The 23,260-nt window shown below is 32.7% G+C and overlaps 2 protein-coding genes across 3 annotated transcripts; both read left to right on the top strand.

The window, feature by feature from the left end:
* Positions 6,860-8,713, top strand: LOC104711925 (probable aquaporin PIP1-4). Its single transcript, XM_010428709.1, has 4 exons — positions 6,860-7,312; positions 7,532-7,827; positions 8,149-8,289; positions 8,430-8,713. The coding sequence occupies exons 1-4, from the start codon at positions 6,982-6,984 to the stop codon at positions 8,523-8,525; spliced, it is 864 nt and encodes a 287-aa protein (XP_010427011.1). The 5' UTR covers positions 6,860-6,981; the 3' UTR covers positions 8,526-8,713.
* On the top strand, positions 19,597-22,807 carry LOC104711910 (probable glycerol-3-phosphate acyltransferase 8). Of its 2 annotated transcripts, none has more exons than XM_010428700.2 (4): positions 19,597-20,090; positions 20,710-21,025; positions 21,662-22,136; positions 22,247-22,807. In XM_010428700.2, the coding sequence occupies exons 1-4, from the start codon at positions 19,777-19,779 to the stop codon at positions 22,648-22,650; spliced, it is 1,509 nt and encodes a 502-aa protein (XP_010427002.1). In that variant the 5' UTR covers positions 19,597-19,776; the 3' UTR covers positions 22,651-22,807. The 2 variants fall into 2 exon arrangements, with proteins under 2 accessions (XP_010427002.1, XP_010426994.1); XM_010428692.1 differs by lacking the exon at positions 19,597-20,090 and adding an exon at positions 20,245-20,609.

Here is a 23,260-nt window from a genome sequence, read left to right as displayed (position 1 = left end):
TTAGATTTAATTAACTAAATTTATTTGTACTTTGGACCTAAGTAACTATTGGCCCATAAAAAAAAACAACAAAAAAACTCTCAATATTTCCTTTTCTCTTTTTTCAATAAAAACCATTTGTAGGCCTCTACTAATTTAAAACCACCATTTATATATATATATATATATATAGATATATAATATGAGAAGGTTTTTTCAGCTTTTGCTAAGGAGATGACATTTGGCATCTTATCTATTTAACACGTGTCTTCTTTTGTTGTTTAGATTTAATTAACTAAATTTATTTGTACTTTGGACCTAAGTAACTATTGGCCCATAAAAAAAAACAACAAAAAAACTCTCAATATTTCCTTTTCTCTTTTTTCAATAAAAACCATTTGTAGGCCTCTACTAATTTAAAACCACCATTTATCAGTTTGTGGTTTAATCTTAGGAAAAAATGATCATAGTTTATTTTGAAATGATAAATATGAGTTTCAATCTTATGTATGATTCAGGGGCAAGAACAGATTCTAAATTATATAAAAAATTGATTTATGGGTTTCAATCTTATATAATTCATGAGCAATAAAGAATTCTAGATTATGTTAGATTGTAAGATATTTATGTGTTCTCAAAATTATCTTATCAATTCATAAATCTTACATAATATGACAAGGTTTCACTTACCTTTTCCTTTCGAGCTGACATGTGGCACTTTGTTTTTTTGACACATGTTCCCTCTTTAGTAACTGTTTTGTTTTCAACCTTCTGCTTTCCATAAATTGGTTAATGTTTTAGTGTGTTAAAAAACCCAATATATATGGACCTATGACTGAATTAATGTTACTAATGGGCCATATGTATTCTTCACAATTACAAAATTAGAACATGGTTAATATTGACTTCTTTATCGTCGATCAATAAACCGTGTAAGGCTAAGAGATTGGTGTATTGAAACAATATTTAGTAACGTCCCATTATCACCTTTAAATCCCAATAAATTAGTTTACATTTATACATTTATAAATTGTTTAGTCATAAATATATATTCTAATCTCTTATTTTCTTCATCTAAAATTCTGTAGAGTCCCATTAATTTAAAACCGGCAAATTGTCCTACGTACTATAGTTAGTTGCTGACTGGCTGGTTCCTTAATATGTTTTTGATGTGATTGTATTCTATTTCGTACCCAAATTATTGTCATGATTCTAGGAAAGTCTCATGTCTCTGAAACTTTTTTTCTTTAGATCAAGTAAATGAAACTGCTCATTGCACAATTCTTTTTAAAATGAAAACGGAGGATTCAAGATCTCGGACAAGGAATTGAAGTTTATGCAAGCATGTAAAGTAGTAGTCTGGACTTGTGGTTAGGGGGTGGAGAAAACCTTTACGGAATGACCAAACAATCAATTAAAAAATTTAGTTACTTTGATTTTCTCCTCTTAAGCTTTTTCCTCACAACATATTGAGTAAGGTGTAATGACATTTGTCTGTTTTAGCTCAACGAGTTCGTAAAGGTTAATTACGACATGAAGACACAATGAAGCCTACGTGCATGTACACTACGACATATTTATAAAGTCAAAGGAATCCGTAACATTTTTTCTTGACAGGGAAGAATTCTTTCCGTTCTACAATTTCACAGAGATTTTACCAGAGTTTCACGATGACATCTATCAAAAATAAACAATGCAACTTAGCCTAATTAAGATGTATCCCGGACAGAGGTGTATAATTGCTTTAGAAAACGAATTTTTTGAGTTTAAAATTCAATTATAAATTCTTTTATTTAGGCTGTTATTCTAACTAGGATATTTTTAAAGATTACTACTACGGATAGGGAGACTCAAAGCTTAAAATAGATGATCAGATCTCTAATACATGTGGAAAGAAAGACATTGAAGAAAAACCTTTTATTTACCAGGTGATTTGTAATTGACTTCAGTTAACTTGTGATATGGAACTTTAATTTCAACTTTCGCTTATGTCTTCACTTAACAACAAGACAAAAATGATGAGGATTTCCTTTAATAATGTCGAAGTGAATAAAATCACCAAAAGGTGATCTTTATTTTTAAAAAAATTCGTTTAAAGCCACTAAATAGGCTATGAAGGATTCATATCATTTTTCGTCTTTTGTTGACAGGACAAAAAATGTGCTTGTGATATTAGGGATAATTATGGTATAACAAGTATTGTACTTCCAAAAGGGATAATTATCACTTCAATTCCATATCTTTACAATGGTCATTTTTAATAGACTACTACTTATGGTTACAGTTACATCAGTGAATAAAAATAAATATTATAGCATTTTACATATTGTTAAAATACAGAAAATATAGGAAAATATTCTTTATGGAATCTCAATTTTTTTTGGATTTTAATTAAATCTAAATAAAAAATACTATTGAAGTTTGAATTCTTGGTGAATTAGAGAGTAAAGACACATGAATAAACCTTAAAATATTATTTAAAATTATTTTATTTAAATTTTCTCGAAGTTGGATAAATATTGATCGACCAATTTAATGTTTAATATCATTTTAATGTTTATAAATACATTACATAAACCATCTATTTTGTAATCACAAATTTTGCCATGAATGTATTGTAAAGTGATTACACCGCAAAACAACACGTCCTAATTACAGAAGAGAATCAGTCTAAGCTTGTAAACATGTTGTTATTAGATAAAGTAAACATGATTAATGATATTCATTATACATGAGGATGTAGTTTTAGTTACTTAAGATACATGACTCTTCCCATAAAAATAAACCATTTTAATCAATAGAAAAAGAATCCCAATTAAAAAAAATGAAAATCTAACGTAAAAAATGAAATTACCAATGAAACAAATGATAATTATATTCTAAAAACTAAAGTTACTGAAAAATACGAAGACAAATCCGTGCGTAGCACGGAGCAACTTCTAGTAAATATATAAACTACAGATTTAATCGAATAGATCTTGACCATGCCCTCAGTTAGTTTCATTGAGTTCTCTGCAAGCAACTTTAATCAGTCAGGGACCATATATTTTGTGCATACATTACACACACAAAAAACACAGACACACACAGTTACCACTTACCAATCAATCGCATGCGATAATGCGCACGCGCACAAACGTACATAATATTATAAAATGGATTCAGAAAATGCTACAAATGGTGGCATTGTTTTATGCCGTTGGAACTTATCGACCGACAAAATAGATATGGACATAAACTTGCTCCCACTGAGGATGGTTAGTGACACTGTGAGCTATTTCCCCCCTAATACATGGACTTTTTAAATCATCTAAACAGTTTTACTATCACTAAATTGTATAATATTTACAATTTGGTTTTAGATTTTATACAATTTGATAGAATACTTTGTGGTAACCAATAATTTGGGACCTGCAATATATGGTCTTTTCAAAACTAATTAAAAGCCAACGCATGTAAATAACTTTTGCAAGTGATAAATTTTCGAAATCCAAAAATCACAAAAAGTTCTAACAAAATGAACAGCTAAATATCGCAGTTGTACTTGTACCTTTGAAATTATTTCTTTGAAATCTAATCAACTTTAGGAATGGGTAGTTCAGCCTCATGACTACCATAACTAGTCGGGTCAATAGACTTTATCTTGATGTTTCACCTATACATCAAAAATTATATATATATATATTCCATCCAAAACTTTAATATATTTCTAAAAAGGATTTTAATCATGAAGCAACTTGATAGGACAATTTTGCTGACTGCTTTATAAATTTCAAGGACGAGAGAACACATGAAGTTTTCTTTCACTTGTAGTTTTTTTTTTTTGTATGATTGTTTTTTTCTTAAAATAAGATTAGGCCAAAAGCAAATCTAACCAACGTTAAATTTTGTTTAATAGACCAAAAAGGGGCAATGGATGAGTTGTTTTACCAGACGGATAAGCAACATTATAGCAGCCTTAATCATAATGTTGGGCGTAATTAAAACAATAATATATATGTAGTAAAGAATTTTCTAAACCAGTCACGTTACTTTCACTTAGATGATGATTCGAACAAATTTCCAGTTTTAATTATCTAGATTTTTCAAGAAAAACCTTATAAGAATTTATACAATATTAAAGAATTGAAGCATATCAAATATTCTAGATTATTCGAAAAATCAATTATCAAAGTATGATCCTTCTTTACAGTAAGTATTAGTACCCTAACTAAGTCGTGTCAGCTTTGCTTTTAAGAAATTCCCATATGCACAGCATAGTAAAACATAAGAAAAAGTGGCAACCTGTAATGACTTAGTAATAAGAATCTAATCGAAAAAAGTGAGAGCACCTTTAATCGGATGTTGGAGATTAATTATAACGTTAGAGTAATGCATGTGAAGAAGACCAAAGACAAAGAATGGCCTATCAGAAATAATAACCGGACGGTACGATGTCGTTTCAAGATTGGTCCCAGGCTATTTTTTGAGCCTTGCTCTCTCCGACAATGGGCCTCAAATCCGTGGTGCTGGGGTTTTAAATTAGTAATCTTCTGATATATATATATGGGAAAAGTGAACCAAGCACACTTTACCTGCACATGAGAAGAGTACGAGACCCTTCAAATTATTTTGACTTACTTGCTTAATTACCGCAGGCTATAACACATATGTTTGGGTTAAATATGAACCTACAGCTCCAACTCAAGTGTTCATTATGTTGACTGTAAATGTAAGACAAGCATATAAACCTAAATCAACATGTGGTAATGGTATATATATGCTCTTGAGATCAGTACGAAACTATTTGCTTCTCTGTCAAAATGTTGTTGAATGAGAAGAGTCAACAAGAAGGAAGCAAAGTCAACTGAAGTTAGGCTTTGTATCCATCCTTTTCTCTGAAGGATACCATTGGGCTGCTGGATTATTTAGGCCCAATGATTAAGTGTGCTGTGTTAGTTAATGTTTAGTGAAGACTTAAAGACTATTTGGAGTTGTTGATTCAGTTGTTTAACATTGCTTGTAAAACTAGTACTAGTATCTAGAGGTAAGGACTAGTAGTTGGTAAGTGTAGAGTTCACGTAATTGAGTTGTAGCAAGTAGTATAAGTAAAAATGTAGTTTTAACTTGTAATTGTTTATCTCTCCTAGATAATAAAACTTATTTGTTCAACCAATTCGCATGTTTTCCAAATTCTGGTACCTTTTCTAATTGTTTCTCCACATGTCACATTTTACTTTAAACTTGTATATCTACTTTTTTGTTTTAAGTATAGTAACATAACGTTAAACTATAGTTATATAAATTAGTTTTAAAAGTGAGATTACTAGAAACAAAGGTACAACAAACTTTTTTTTTTTTTTTTTTTTTTTTTTTTTAAAAANACAACAAACTTTAAGATTTCAATTATAAAGCTAGGAATGTCACATTATAGACAGACATAGATGCGGCTTGGCGTTCGGTCGGGACCGTCCCAATAAAACAACACACATGTTCAACGGGTCTCTTACACGTGTCAAGGTTATGGTGGCTGGACGGTATGTGACTGAGTGACTATGCGTTGTGGTTGCGTTTCGAAAACGAATACGTAATGAATTCACATTATGTCTTTTTCACAACACTGTAACTATGGTACTAATATTGAATTTTTGAAAGTTGGAAAATTTTGAGGATAAGATTGTTGGCAACGAAGCATGTGATCCACAAGAGAAGCAATACTCTCTCTCTCATCTCTGAGCTGTTCAAACCTTTACATGTCAGCACCCAAAAAAAGGTAAACTAATATTTAATTTGTTTACTTGCATGCTTCCAATCCAATATAATTGAATTCTAACATCTGAATCTGATACGATTTTATTCGCTCCACAACGAACTATGAATTGGAAAAAAATGAGAGACTTGAGATTTAATATAGCGAGGCTTGTAAATTTTTTAGGCAGCAAAACAGTAAAAAGCTAACAAAGCAAAAGTGAACTAAAAAGAATGAAAAAAAGGTTTGAAGATTTGCCCTACCATCCATTACCGCATTTGTAAATTACATATATCTTTCATCAGTACGTAACACTGTTTTTTTGTCAACGTGAAAACTGATTTTTATAAACTTTTCATTATTTTTTCTTTCTCTTTCAGGAATGAATAATTGAATATTTAAAAATGATATGAAGCATGGCATTATACTATAGTCCAACGAAAATGACTTTTCATAAAAAAGCTGTCAAAATTTTTTCTCCAACGGTCAGATAATTGCTTCGTTGGAGAGGGAGACATGATTTTTATTTTATTTTTTACCGTTTCAACTATTGGGCTTTACTGGTCTCAGTAACAATTTTTATCGATTCGTGTTACCGTCCAAAAAAAAGTGGACCACATACAAGACATTATTATCTGGCAAAGAAAAGACAACTCAGCTTCTTTGTCTTTTTTATACGAGAGAGAGAGAGCACCACCTCTCGGTACGTTCCAGAACCCTCTCCTCTCTTCAGTCCTCCTCCATCACATTTTATTTTATTTTAATATTACAAATCACCAAACTTTTCATTAGTAACATAATTAATTCATTCAACATTTACCGTCATTTACTCATGAATAATAAATCCACTTAAGGCCACTGGTCTAATAACACTAGACAAGTTGACAAAAAAAAATGGTAACTAGACTAGTTTAATTTCCCTAACTCCTATAGAAACAAATCTTCACAAATATGAGTATAACAACGATCTTACTATGATTAGGTGTTAACTATTCGTTTTACTAGTTGACAAAATAATAATTACTACTTTAAATACATATTTTCTGTTTTTTTCTTCGGAAAAAAAAATAATAACCCATGAAATAAATGTTTGGAGACGTTAGGCAATTTCTTTATATAATTCTTATATCCTATCTCTCTATAAATGGACTCTATATCCACCACACACTCTCTCCCAGACCACACAAGAGAAAGCTCACAACTTTAACCAAACCTTTCGGGAGAGAGAAAAAACCCTAAAAAAAGAAAAAGAAGAAGAAGAAGGAGAGAGGGAAATGGAAGGCAAAGAAGAAGATGTTAGAGTGGGAGCTAACAAGTTCCCGGAGAGGCAACCCATCGGCACATCTGCTCAGTCCACCGAGAAGGACTACAAAGAGCCACCTCCTGCACCACTGTTCGAGCCTGGCGAGCTCAGCTCATGGTCCTTCTACAGGGCCGGTATCGCCGAGTTCATAGCCACTTTCCTGTTTCTTTACATCACTGTGTTGACAGTGATGGGAGTGAAGAGAGCACCAACCATGTGTGCCTCTGTTGGGATCCAGGGCATCGCTTGGGCTTTTGGTGGCATGATCTTTGCTCTTGTCTACTGTACTGCTGGAATCTCAGGTTTTCCCCTAGCTTCCTCTATCTTCTCAGTTTATTGAAATCTCTGTTTGGGGTTCTCTGTTTTTGATCTTGCGTTTATGTGCTCTGTTTTTAGAAAAGTAGGGAACTTTCTGGTCTCTTGTTGCTTGGGCTAGTCTAGATCTGTCACTTACTCCGGTTTTTTTAGATAAAGCTTGTATCTTTGTGTAACATATGCTTTGTGTATGTGTGTTTTTTCAGGTGGACACATCAACCCTGCTGTAACATTCGGTCTGTTCTTGGCTCGGAAGCTGTCTCTGACCCGAGCTGTGTTCTACATAATAATGCAATGTCTTGGAGCCATCTGTGGTGCCGGAGTCGTCAAGGGTTTCCAGCCAAAGCAGTACCAGACTCTCGGTGGAGGTGCCAACGGTGTCGCTGACGGCTACAGCAAAGGTTCTGGCCTTGGTGCTGAAATCATCGGAACATTCGTTCTTGTCTACACCGTCTTCTCCGCCACCGACGCCAAGAGAAGCGCCCGTGACTCACACGTTCCGGTATGGACCCCTCCTTACTCTCTTTAGTGTCGCTTTACTGATTTGATTGGTTTAATTAGTAGTTTAATGGTGTGTAGCTCCGGTTTATTAAGTTGTCTCTAGACTAAGAAAGCCACTGGTTACTCCCCGTTTTATTGGTTTAATTAGTAGTTGATGATGAGCCAATTAGTTCCGATCTATAGTTGTCTAGACTGTGAGAGAAGCCACTGATATATTTCTTGGTTTTCCCTGGTTTTATTGGTTTAATTAGTTGTAGTTGATGAGCCAATTAGTTCCGGTTGATGAGTAATACTAATGACAATTTGGTCATTTCAATTGTAGATATTGGCACCACTCCCAATCGGATTTGCAGTGTTCTTGGTGCATTTGGCGACAATTCCAATAACCGGAACCGGAATCAACCCAGCAAGAAGCCTTGGAGCCGCAATTATCTACAACAAGGACCACTCATGGGACGACCATGTGAGTACATACACTCTTCATCTTCTTACTTACAAACACATATGATGAAAAGGACCACTCGCTCGCTGAAAAACATATGTAATATTTTATATATATTCTGATCTTTTTGGATTTGGTTTTTGTGGTTGGTTGGTTTGCAGTGGATATTCTGGGTTGGACCATTCATTGGAGCAGCATTAGCAGCGCTCTATCACCAGCTGGTCATCAGAGCGATACCTTTCAAGAGCAAGAGCTAAAAACAAAAGATTCCCACATGTCCAGATTTGTTCTTTAGTTTCCCTACTATGCTTATCTCTCTCTCTATTATATATGTAGCTTTTGTTTTGCAATGTATGGAGCTCATGAAAACGACAATATTTGGGATTTGTGAAATTTTCTTTTATGTGTCTCTGTTTAATGTAAAAACTATGGTTAATCTTTTATTTATGCTGTTTGAGTTAAAAAGTACATCTAAGACGCTCGAGATGCAATAAAAGAGAAACCAAAGAGGGGATGTTTAGGGGTACTGTTGGTGGGTTAGGAGAAACCAAAGAGCAGTCAATAATCATCACGGAGGGAGGCCTTAAGTGCAGGGGCTTTGATTTTCATCACGAGCTTCTTAGTCTTCTTAGTCTTCTTCTTCAAAACATTGCGGAGGTGGTGGATGCTGAGTCAGGTGAAAACATTAACATAAATGAGCTATACAGCAACCAACAACAAACACCATAGATAGAGAAATGAAGGTGATGCATCCAAGTTATAATGCATCCAAGTTTCCTCATACACAACTAAATTGGCTCTCTCAAACGGGCGACGTGAATAGCAACAAAGAGGATCAAAGCCTACAAAATACTTAAACCCTAGCAAAGAAAGATTGGATTGAGAGAGAATGATTTTAGTTTTTTAGTGGAATTGAATTGTGAATGCGACAAGTGGCTGTGGCTGTTGCTACTCCCACAAAAATCTCAAAGTCCTAGTAAGTAAATATTTTCAAGAATGCCCATTTTCAATCTCTTTATTCAAAAAAATTACTCTTTTTATATTTTTAACGACAATTACGTCCGCTCAAGTAATTTTTTTTATGCAATTTGCTTTACTGATTTATGCTCAAATCGTCTCGGAACTTATTAGACGATGCTTTCTATTCTTGTGTTACCTTTCTAAAATTTGTCGAGAAATGTCTTGTTATTTGAAATCATAATCTTTCTATTTATGCTGTTTATTTATACCTGGCTCTCTTATCATAAGATTTTTATCTATGTTTTTTTTTTAATTATTTATGGCTATTTCTAGTTTAGGTTTAATAATACTCAAGGCTGACGCTAAAAAATAGAGAATCAATTTAAGAGGCATTTAAGTTTACAATACTTGGAGGTTTCTCATAATTTCAATAACATAAAAAAAAACATGGTTAATGTCATCTAATTAAGTACTCTCTAAATGCAAAATTATCTTTAGTTTAAAAAAAAAAAAAAAAAGATTAGCACATAGAAAGTAAAAACATGGTTAATGTCAATTGTTTACAAGTACAACTGATACAAATAATCAACATCATTATCATAATTTTTACAAACACTAACACCATTGCAAATTTTAACACTAGTTTTTTTGTAATTCACACATTAACATCGACTATAATAACTAATGCAAATTATTTGCATCACAACTTCCAAAATCAGCTATAGACATAATATAAAACTAATTAGCATCGATTATAAATAATTCAAATACATAACGTGAGTACCACAAATCAATCTCTTTCGTAGTGCAACCCATGTGCATACTTTGGCATCGATTTGCTGAGAAAACATGTCCTTATAGTATTTGGACCGTAAATGAGTAACTTTGAAGAAAAATAACAGTGAAAAAGCTGTGTTCCAATTGAAAAAAAACTCAAACGAAGCAAATGGAGAAAAAAATTGAAAAATAACATCCTTTCCATTTTTTTGTTAAAAAAAGTTGTGAAGTTTTAAATATTAATCAAAAATAATATAGCTTTCATTTTAAAGAACTATTTTCTTAATTTAACAACTACTAATATTTTGTGAGTAAAATAATTGAAATTATTCAAATATACAACATATATCCACTTATTTGCATAATGAAATTTTACTTGTATTTTTAGGTAAAAATTCAAATTATGTGTTTTCTAATGTGATTATGCAAAATTTCTTGATTGGTAAACTTCTTGCATATATAATCGCATTAGAAAACGTTAGTACGCCATTATGCGTGTTACCAATCGAAGTCTTTATCTTTCAAGAATTCATACAAGCTTTATTTACCCTCTGCAAATTAATTGGTAATTACCATGATTTTAATAACCAACTAAACCACTACAAGAACCATCAAAGAAATCAAAACATGAGATTACTCACCATTACTTAATACTTCCAATAAATACACTTGGCTTTTCCAAACAGCAGTTTTCAGATAAAGGAACAAACATCCAAGCTAACACAAGAACAAGCACCTTCAGCACCTTCTACCATATAGAAATTAATTACTCGCATCCTCGATGAGTTTTGGTGGGTTGATCGCAAGGATACCTTTTGGGTTTTCCTCAACACCACTAAAATACTACCTCCTCACCCAATTTTCAAGGATACAAAGAGAATCTGCAAGATAATATTATTATCAAAGGTTAACATATGGGTACACAAAATTCCAATTATTAGAAAAATCAGACGATAAAAACAACAACTAAAAATATGGTTAATGCCAATTGTTTATTACTGATACAAATAATTAACATCAATTATCATAATTTTTACAAATATTAACACCATTGCAAAATTTTAACATCAATATTTTGTAATTGACACATATTAATATTAACTACAATAATGGATGCAAATATTAATTAATGTAAAATATATGCATACCACTTTTAAAGTCATTCATATAAGTAATTAGAAACTAATCTGCATCAATTATAGACAATAAACAATACAAATATATAAAATAAGTGACACAAATCAATTTTTTTTTTTTTTTGTAGCACAACCTTTTTTCATACATAATTTTGCATAATTGTACCGCCTCCATACATTTTCAAATATTAACATAAATCAAATTAGGCTCCCATTGAAGAAGATTTCTAATATGTTATCATTTAATAGTAGCCAAGCACCTGGTCTAAGAACTTAGCATTATTAACCATGTCATATCATGTTAACTAACAACTCGGTTTAAGCATTGTCCAGCCTTGGCCTTACACAAAGTTAAAGATGAATCTTACATCATTTTCCTTGGGGAATCTATAAGAACCTAAGAAGAGCATGTGTCCCGCAATGCATCTATATACTTATTTAAGCAACTTTTTAAACAAATAACCCTACTTCATGTAAAATATTACACAAAATGTCATTGTATTTTAATACAAAATATAATAACAAAATCTTAATATTAATTTGTTGTCACCCGAAAATAATTATCCAAAAAAATTATTAATTTATTAGATTACAAGATATCATTAATCAAAAAAATTCGAAATTATTTAATAAAATAATAATAAAATTATTTCAAAATTATGTAATAAAATAACTAAACAGATTCTATTTATTGTGGTTGTCAAAAAAAAAGATTCTATTTATTATTTCAGAAATCTTAGGAAACAATAACAAACTATTTAGAAAAATTGTAAAACTTAAATTTATTTATAAGACTAAGATTAAACATTTACATATCGAATTCATTTAATAATAACAAATATATATTAAAATTAGGATATAACATTGTTTATATTTTTAAAATATATCTATATACTTATTTAAGCTATGTTGTTAAAAATTTAATCAGTTCTGATGTGACATATTACGAAAATGTTATAATATTTTAATTATTCTAATAACTAACAAAATAAAAGTTTAGATTTGTTTACAAAATAATAAAACTATTTATTGTTTCATAAATCTTAGGAAATAATAACAAACTATTTAATTGGCTAAAACTTAACTGTTTATACACAATATTCACTATATAACCAATACTAAGTGTATAATGTTGATAATATACATAACCTAATTGTAATTTTCACCTATAAAATTAATATATAACATGTTATACCAATAACTTCAATTTGTAAATTTGGTATATTAAGATCTCTAAACACGACCACATCAATTTGTAATACCAAATCATGGGTCAATACATGTTTTGTTGGGTTTTTTTTACTTTTACCGAATGTATAATTAACGAATTTGATATTGCACCAAACCAAAATAATAGCACCAACTACGGGTCAAAATCAGAGTATGACCTTAAGTAAATTAAATATATAATTTTATAAAAAGGAATAGAATTAATAAATTTTAAACTATTATTTTGTAACAAACAAATCCAAATTTACATAAATATTTCCTCACACTGGTAACATTATTCTACAAAATATTAACGTGTATTTATGAGTCGGGTAATAAAACGGGTAATAGGACGCTCAAAAATTAAATTAATATCCGATACTCGATCATTATTTACGGATAATATAATTATTATACCCTTCTCGACTCAAAAGCTGCGGGTACCTTTTGTCGGGACGGATACAAACCGAAAAACGGGTCGAATACAGGTATTGGTAGTAGTTTACAGGCCTACCTATTAGTAGTTTAATATGAATCAAAACTCACCATATAGTATTATATTATATAACATGTAAATGAATGATACAACATAAATATAATATTAACAAATAACAAAATAGAAGAAAAAAATTTCCCGCGCTACCAGCGCGGGCCATTATCTAGTCTATATACTTATTTAAGCAACCCTTTAAACAATTAATCCTACTCCATGTAAGATATTACATAAAATGCCGTTGTATTTAATTACAAAATATAATAACAGAATTTTATTATTAATTTGTTGTAACCAGAAAATAGTTACCCAAATAAATAGCAGAAAATAATACTTATTAACCAATTAAAAAAAACAAACGACACACAAGTAAATATTTACCATAAAATTATTGTAACCAAAAAATTATTTTATAACGTTTGTTAGTTATAAAATAGATAAATATCATTTATTAATTTTAGTTATTAATTGCCTTAGTTATTAATTTTAAAAGATATTTATCTATTTTATATATAACAAACTGTAGTATTATTAAATTGTAACAATTTTCTGGTTTAACGATTATTGTGGGTAACAATTTAATATTAACAATTTAATATTTATATCCACATTTTGTGTAATTTACTAGAACATTGCTTAAACCAAATTTAGATTCATTCTATTAACTTTATAAATTACCTTGGTAACTTTATAAATTATCTTAGTTATTAATTGCATAAATTTTGTAGATATGCTGATTCCACCCTAATATCTCTATTATATTATTTAAGCAATGTTCTAAACAAATAACCCTACTCCCATGTGGTACATTACACAAAATGCCACTGTATTTTAATTCAAAATATAATACTAAAATCTTAATATTAGTTTGTTGTAACCAAAAAATATTTACCCACAAAAATAGCAAATGAAACACAATCTATTATGAAGTGTTTCAAAAAAAAAACATAGAGATCCTCTTTATAATAAAACGGAAGTACACAACATTGTTTTGGTAGACTTTATAATTTTAATAAATGGTTACAAATAGGTTATACATATATTATAAATTAATCCATATATTAATTGTAACAAATAAAATCTTAATTTAACAGAAAATCTTAAACGGGTTATTCCAAATTGATAGTTCATGGATATTCTAAACTTTACTTCGGAAGATCATGGTTCCAAATATCTAAAATCACAATATTACCAATTTATTTTCCACATATTTTATTGATAAACCACATCAATAAAAGATTACTAAAGGGATAAAAATATACTCTCAATCATAAAAAAAGGAATCAAATCTCGCTAATTTAACAAGATTAATCGTGATTTTCGGGATCATATTCAGAAATTAAAAATTAAACCTTAATGCTTAGGACCGTGCTAGAGCATGGATTGAAATTCCTTTTATTTATATTATAATTTTAGAATAAAATATAATTTATATGATTGATTTTAAAAGTTTTTAAGGTCCTAATCTAGCATTAAATCGTGATCTTCGAAATCATATTTTATTCTAAAATTATAATATAAATAGAAGAAATTTCAATCCGTGCTCTAGCACGGGTCCTAGTCTAGTAAGTTATTGAGGAGAGAATTTGGAGAATTTAATAATTATATATGTAGTAAACGTAATAGGTGTACTCGAGAACAATTAATTTAATAATTGCTATTAATTATTATCATTGTTAAAGTGGTAATTTACCCATTGTAGAGAATCTAATTGCATAAATATTTAATACATGTTCCGTTACCCATTCTATTCTGATGATTTTCCCACCCATTTAATAATTATATAGACATGCTGTTTACTATAATACCTTGAATTAAGTAAACAACATCATACTATAAAGAATGTGTCAAGACTTGGTTACGGGTCAAGACTTCTTTCCTGTCATTATAATACTGACCTGCGCAGATCAAGTTTAAAAATTTTGGAATCCATTTCTAAATATGCAGAGAAAAGAGGAGAAGATTTTCGGCTGCCTCCGAAACTCGGGTTGAAAAAAAAAAGAACAAAAGTTATTCTCTAAATTTGTAATACTACTTCACCTCTTAGAAGTAAATTACATCACCTGCTAATTTAAATACGTACATAGTCCATCATATGTATTTATTTTATATTATATACAAAAAATAACTAGGTCATTCATATGTAAATAACAAAATGTACAAATAACAATTATTTTCTATTAAAAATAAAGCTAAGTGAACTTAGGCTTTAACTTTTATTCTATAATAAATATATATATACATATAAATTATTAATAAATGATAATACTACAAAATATTAACGGGTATTTACGGTCATATAACAAAATGGGTAATGAGATGGGTAACAGCACGGGTATTAAAAATTAAATTAATACCTAATACTCGATCTTTACTCACAAATAATATAGTTATAATATCTTTCACTCGATCTTAAAGTTACGGGTACCCTTTTTTGGGACGGATACGAACCGAATAACGGGTCAAATACGGATTACAGTATTAGTTTCCAGGCTTACCTATTAGTAGTTTAATATGACTTAAAACTCACCATATAGTATTATATTATATAACATGTAAATAAATGATACAATATAATCATAATCTTAACAAATAAAAACAAATAACGAAATAAAAAAAATTCTCCGCGCTACTAGCGCGGGCGATTATCTAGTAGCCAATTAAAAATATATAGATCAATAACTAATTGCATGGTAGAGAAAAGATAATTCAACAAATATTTCAAGAAAATAGGCCAATTATATCTACAAAAAAATAAGGCATATTGCATCAATTATTTAGTGTCAGAAAATTAGCCCATGGTAATTACTAATTAAAATCATTAATAAGCTAGGTTGCATGGAAACGGAAACGGATACGCGGAAACGAAACATTTCAGAAACGTGAAACGTGTTTTTTCTAAAATTAAGAAATGGAAACGTTTTGGAAACGTATATGTATATATATATATGTATATACATAATAAAACACCAAACATAAAATCTATATCAAAAGTAATATTTTAAACAACACAAATTTAAAACATAAATATTCAATTGTTGAATTAAAACACTAATAATATTATATATTTATATGTACCATGAATATATATTTCAAAATATTTTTTTATTAAGTTTCTAAGCTAAAAAAATATTTCCTACATGATTCCAAAACGGAAACAGAGTTTCCATCGTGTTTCCAAAACATAAATGGAGTTTCCATCGTGTTTCCAAACTAAGATTTTTATGAATCGTGTTTCCATGACTTGTTTCCGTGTTTCCACGAGTTTCTGTTTCCGAAACATTTCGGAAACAGGAAACGGACCTTAAAAAGAGTTTCCATGCAACATAGTTAATAAGTGATGTAAATTATATATTTTAACATCAATTATTAGAACCAATGTTAATATTACCGCATTTAGCATCAATTAACTGAAAATGATGTAAATCAATATTAATTTGTAGTATCTTAAAATAAATCGACATAAAAACTAAAATTGAAATTTACATCAATTAAATAAAATATTCAATTTTTTTTGTCTATAAATAAGTGATGCTAACTTAGTTTGAATCATAAGCAATAACTTCAACAACATGAAATGATAATATAATTTATGCAGTTCGTCCTAATTTTCTCTCTCAGATACGAACATCGAGGCGTCACTACCTTCAAACGCCGGTAGGACTCCGGCTCACCGGCGTCAGAAAAAATCGACATCTACTTCCTTTCTAAGTTCTTTGTACCTCCTTAACTCGTCTTTTCTTTCTTTTTAGCTCCTATTTGGCCACTTTTAAAACTTTCCCAAACACTACCAAAGAACCCAGACAGCGTAGAAGGCGTTTGCTTCATCACTCTCAAAAGGGAGTGGAGTCCGGCGAGCTCCACTCTCTGCTCCTTTGCCTCAGCCTCTCTACCGGAAGATCCAGAGTCCTTTTGCTCTTCAATGCTTTGATCCGGAAAACGTCTCACATCCTTAGATCCCTCTCCTTCCTCATCACCTGAGTCTTCCAAGGCGGACAGGACGATTTGATGGCTAGCAAGGAACCTTTCAGTGATGCGACTTGTCTCTGTTTTTGAACCCCGGCCTTAATTTCAGGTCACCTACTAAGTTTGGCAGAACCGAATTTGCTTCCAACAGAGATAATGAAGCCTCCTTCACTCTCTCCGGTTAGCCACTGCACGGGACATTCGCAACAGCTTGTAGACCTTTGTGGATGACCTTTAGATCTGATTTCGGCCTGATAGCATCTCAAGTGTTCCGGCCCAATCCCTCAAAGTCCAGGTTGGTTCTATCTATCTTGTTATCTGTTAGACATTGCCTAGGCTCATTGTTTGATCTCGTTGTTCAAAGACTGCATCTGAGACTCCGAGTACCTAGAATGTTCTGGATATACATAAGTTATGCTACGAGCCTGGTTAATGCTCAAACTGTGATTTTGTCTGCGGTATCTCATAAATGGAAGAAGAATAGTTTTCTGAACTCTCTATCTTTTAGCGCTTCTAGTTCTCAGCCAAAACCCTTATGCTGAACCATGTTGGTAGTTCCATCATCCCATAAGAAAAAGTCTGATCTATATCTATCATTGTCAAACCGGCATCATACTTTGTGTGGACTTCTTAATCTCTTTCGCAAAGGGCGCCATATGAGAGAGAACCCACCTGCATTGCTACGTTTTGCCATACTTGGGAGGCTTGTTCAATGTCTTAATCCCCTGGTATGGTCTGAATGTAAAGTCTTGCATCTCTATGGTCTATTGGCCTGGATGTCAATGATCCCATCCGATGAAGCACATCAACTGCCTTTCAGCATTAGTTCCATCAACCGAATTTTATCCATGTTACCAACAATCCAAAAGCCCAAGCTTGTTCCTTATATCCCAATGGCAATCCGAGTACATGCTTTGTGTGGATTTCTTAATCTCTTTGGCAAATGGCGCCAAACGAGAGAGAATCCACATGTATTGTTACGCATTGCTCTATCTCTTTGGCATTATTTGGCTTTGGTTCCCTTTGAATGGTCTGCAGCTCAATGGTCTTCTGCCCTGGACTCCAATGTGCTTACCCGACGAAGCTAGGAAACCGACACTCAACATTCCCTCCATCACCTGGGCTATAGCCCAACGAATCATTACCAATGATCTGCTTTTGTTAATGCACCTCAATCCGGTGAGATTCTTGGATATGATCCTTTCTTTAACGTCAAAGAGTCTAATGACCATGACAAGCTTATCATTCGTCGAATCCCTCGAGGATGTGCATTCAAGTAACCGTAACCTCACATGTTCCAAGCTGCCTTCAGGCGTTTGTATCACAGCTCTCATGGACTACTACTTGATGTCTTATGTTTCTACCTTTATGTTTAAGGTTTTGGGGAAAGCCCTTCTTTGTAACTTTTTAAACTTTGGAACTTTGATCCCTCTTCCTGTATATAGTTTGTTTGAATGAATGAATCTATATGTTTGCACACAAAGAAAGAAGAAGAAAACAAAATTAGTTTAAATCATATAATTGATATAAATTAATATTATGCGATTGATGAAATAAACGTATCATGTGTTGATTAACAAACAACTCTACAAGAGGAAAATATTTTTGTAAAAAAAAAATAAACAGAGCTAATATATTCTGAAAACTCGTAAGAGCCTTTAAAGTTAAAATCGATAAATAGAATATATTATTATGTGTTTATTTTCAGAATCTATAAACAATTTAAAATACTTATCAAGTATTATATATTCTTGATCATACATAAATGTCGGGCTCTAAGCGGTGCATGCAATTCCCAACGGTCGAATAAACAGATGATAATGCTCAAGTGAGAACAAGATCTATCTAACTTGCACAACGAAGACTTCTTTGTTGCTGTGATTATACATTTTTCTACTAATTGATGATATTCTAATCTAATCTGGATGAAATCATGCATAAATGAGTATGTTGTCTTAGACAACTTGTCTAATTGGAAGCAGCACATACAGTACACTCTTCATAAAAGGTTTCCTGCGAGTTTCGCTTCAACATAATTTTTGAATTGTTAAATCTGAGACAAAAGTAGATGACACAATTCAAATTGGGGTTATATATATAACATACGAAAATTCATGCTAAACTCAGAAAGACGTTCGATCGGAATGCGACTGAGAGTCAACGATCTCGCAATATTATACAACATATATAGATATGTATGCATGTCGGATATGAAGTCATTTTCATATACTAATAAATATGACATGTGGCCATAGAGTTTTGCGTTATTTGTGGATATGACACGGTTGACATATATAGCAACACAAAGATGATATATAGACAAATTACAACCCCACTGTATTTAATATTACGGCCTTCTATATATGTAGGTGAGCGGCTGAACTACCTTACCTTGTGTTGTGATCGCTTTTATTTTTTCTCATCTATTCAACCATATCTTTCAAAAACAATACTATATAATTATGTTGTGGTCAAACCTTGCAATGTCAATGATGTCTAGGATCAAACTCTTGTTAGAGTTACTTAGGAGAATTCTTTTTATCTACTCGCTATTAGCTAAATACACACAGGCCACAGCATATGATACATTTAATTTAGACTTTATTGTGATTAGTTTTTCCCTTAGTTATGTAGAGCATAAATATCAACTTTATCGTGACTAGTCTTCTCTGCTTCCTATAAAAGGTTGTATTGTACATTCTCCTTAATAAAATTATCACTATTTATAGATTCAAATTGGTATATTACGGTGGTTGCTCTTTTTTTTTTTTTATTACAAAACAATAAAGTCAAAAGATGATAAATCTCACTTATTTTTTTAGAACCCACCCCATTTTGGTAATTTCAAGTGAATTCTATTGCATTTAAAACAACCAAGGTTCCCTCTCTTTCATTCCACACTATTTTCTTGTAGAACCTAGCTACATTAACGAGAGAGATTGATAGAGAGAGAGTCGGCGAGTGAAGATGTCTTCTCCGGATAAGAAGAGTCGAAACTTTCCTCCGATAACAGAATGCAAAGACGGAGAGTATGACTCGATCGCCGCAGATCTTGACGGGACTCTGCTTCTCTCAAGAAGCTCGTTCCCTTACTTCATGCTCATCGCTGTCGAAGCTGGAAGCCTATTCCGTGGACTAGTCCTCCTTCTCTCGTTACCTATCGTCATCGTTTCTTACCTCTTCATATCCGAGGCTGTAGGAATCCAAATCCTCATCTTCATCTCCTACGCTGGTCTCAAAATCCGCGACATCGAACTCGTCTCTCGCGCCGTTCTTCCAAGGTACGTCCGGCCTCCATTATCCACAGATCTGATCTAACAACTGTTTTGTTTTTTAATACTATTCAACTGTTTTTACTACTGTATATATTCGTTTATACAGGTTTTATGCGGCGGATGTGAGGAAAGACAGTTTTGAGGTGTTTGATANGTAGAACCTAGCTACATTAACGAGAGAGATTGATAGAGAGAGAGTCGGCGAGTGAAGATGTCTTCTCCGGATAAGAAGAGTCGAAACTTTCCTCCGATAACAGAATGCAAAGACGGAGAGTATGACTCGATCGCCGCAGATCTTGACGGGACTCTGCTTCTCTCAAGAAGCTCGTTCCCTTACTTCATGCTCATCGCTGTCGAAGCTGGAAGCCTATTCCGTGGACTAGTCCTCCTTCTCTCGTTACCTATCGTCATCGTTTCTTACCTCTTCATATCCGAGGCTGTAGGAATCCAAATCCTCATCTTCATCTCCTACGCTGGTCTCAAAATCCGCGACATCGAACTCGTCTCTCGCGCCGTTCTTCCAAGGTACGTCCGGCCTCCATTATCCACAGATCTGATCTAACAACTGTTTTGTTTTTTAATACTATTCAACTGTTTTTACTACTGTATATATTCGTTTATACAGGTTTTATGCGGCGGATGTGAGGAAAGACAGTTTTGAGGTGTTTGATAAGTGTAAGAAGAGGAAAGTGGTGGTGACGGCGAATCCGATAGTGATGGTGGAGCCTTTTGTGAAAGATTATCTTGGTGGAGATAAAGTTTTGGGAACAGAGATTGAAGTCAACCCCAAAACCAAAAGAGCCACTGGATTTGTGAAGAAGCCTGGTGTTCTTGTTGGTGATCTTAAGAGGTTAGCCGTTTTGAAAGAGTTTGGCGACGAATCACCCGATCTTGGCCTCGGTGATCGAACCTCCGACCACGATTTCATGTCTATATGCAAGGTACTTTATGTTAATCCGGTTTATAATCTATAATAAATTGTGCATTTCACACTTTGGCTCGAAGTAGTTAATTAAACTTACTTAAGTTCTAGGTTAAGGACATACAATACAATATTACTACATTATTCAGTATTGATTAGATTAGTGTATGTAGGACAAGTTTTGGAAGTCTTTGTACTGATTTGTGATTACTGTTCGTTTATTTATTTATTAATCTTGTCGTGTACTATTCATTAACTAGGCTAAACAATAGTACTCCATAATTTAACTTGTTGACTTGTTTAGTGTCATTAATTATGTCTACGCGTGAATGAATCTTATAAAAATCATAATGTTTTTTTATTTAATAAGTAATTAGCACGGTTCATAAATGCACCCAAACCTATACCTATTGATTGATTTTTGTTTTGCTTTCTTCTCCCCCAACCACCTTTACTAGTACCACCAACATTTTGGGGCTGTCCATTTAATGAACACACACTTCAAATAGTTCAGAAAAATATATTTCTTTTTTCTTTTTTTCTTTTAAAGCTTAGTTGGAATCTTGATTAAACAATTTAGAGACATGTTATATTATCCTCCTAGTACTTTCAGTTATACATCTGAAATGAATAACGTTTTTTGGTATAATAACAGAAAGGTTACATGGTTCATGCGACCAAGTCAGCCACAACAATTCCAAAAGAACGTTTGAAAAAACGCATAGTCTTCCACGACGGGCGTTTAGTGCAACGTCCAACCCCGTTGAACGCCGTTATCGTATTCCTCTGGCTTCCCTTTGGTTTCATCCTCTCCATCTTTCGCGTCTACTTCAACCTCCCTTTACCTGAACGCTTTGTCCGTTACACTTACGAGATGCTTGGGATTCACTTAACCATACGTGGCCACCGTCCTCCCCCTCCATCCCCGGGAACTCTGGGCAACCTTTATGTCCTTAACCACCGTACGGCACTTGATCCCATCATCATTGCCATTGCTCTTGGACGCAAGATCAGTTGCGTCACTTACAGTGTATCTCGTCTCTCCATTTTGCTTTCTCCTATTCCTGCTGTTGCACTCACCCGTGACCGTGTTGCTGATGCTGCCCGCATGAGAAAACTTCTCGAGAAAGGTACCTAACCTAATGTCTTAATTCTTACGGACGTCCAAATTAATCTTAAGAGGAGAATTGAAAATCAACAGAGTGAGTTGAGCTTTTGATATGCTTTGGTGTATAAACAGGCGACTTGGTGATATGTCCGGAAGGCACAACGTGCAGAGAAGAGTATCTACTGAGATTTAGCGCTCTATTCGCGGAGCTAAGCGACAGGATCGTGCCAGTAGCCATGAACTGCAAACAAGGAATGTTCAACGGGACGACGGTGAGGGGTGTGAAGTTCTGGGACGTTTACTTCTTCTTCATGAACCCAAGACCAAGCTACGAAGCCACTTTCTTGGATCGCTTGCCTGAAGAAATGACAGTCAAAGGCGGTGGGAAGACTCCGTTTGAGGTGGCCAATTACGTCCAGAAAGTTATCGGCGCTGTATTGGGATTCGAATGCACCGAACTTACCCGCAAGGATAAGTATCTTTTGCTTGGAGGTAATGACGGCAGGGTGGAGTCAATCAACAACTCGAAGAAGTGAAAGTCCAAAAACAAGGATTTTTATAGTTAATTGCCATTGACTTGGGAGTGAAGCTAGGTCATATACGAATTTTCATGTGTCATTGCTGGATAAAGTAAAGTTGAAGATGTATTGGTTATTGTATTTTCTAAATATATAGGCAATTTTCTTATATAAATGTCGAAGGGGTGTTAAAGGCCAAAAGCATATGCTTCTTCAGTATTTGGAATGAGAATATATGAAAACTTTATATCTAAATAGCCATAATTTAACGTGAACATAGAAGATGCCATGATAGTTGCTACTATCAGTTCATAACTTAACTTACTGTCGTCCAGCACTTGTCGACAGTGAACTATAAATGAAGTCGTATGGATTCTAAACAGCAGCACTTGATGAAAGCAAAGCACCAAAAGCATATTATTGACAAACATACACATCCTCTTTCCATCTACTTATAAGACATCCATATAGCTAAAGAAAGTACTCTTTTACTTCACAATTAGCGAATTCAGAAGCTGCAGATAAGTTTAGCTAAACCAACTACTACTTTTAAACGAGAATTACGTCTGCTAAGCCCAATCATACTCTGTTATTATTACATACTAGGATGTTGGCCCGTGCGTTACCG

The sequence above is a fragment of the Camelina sativa genome, chromosome 2, assembly GCF_000633955.1.
Source record: "Camelina sativa cultivar DH55 chromosome 2, Cs, whole genome shotgun sequence".
Classification (NCBI taxonomy): domain Eukaryota; kingdom Viridiplantae; phylum Streptophyta; class Magnoliopsida; order Brassicales; family Brassicaceae; genus Camelina; species Camelina sativa.
This window is presented reverse-complemented; position numbering and strand designations above follow the sequence as displayed.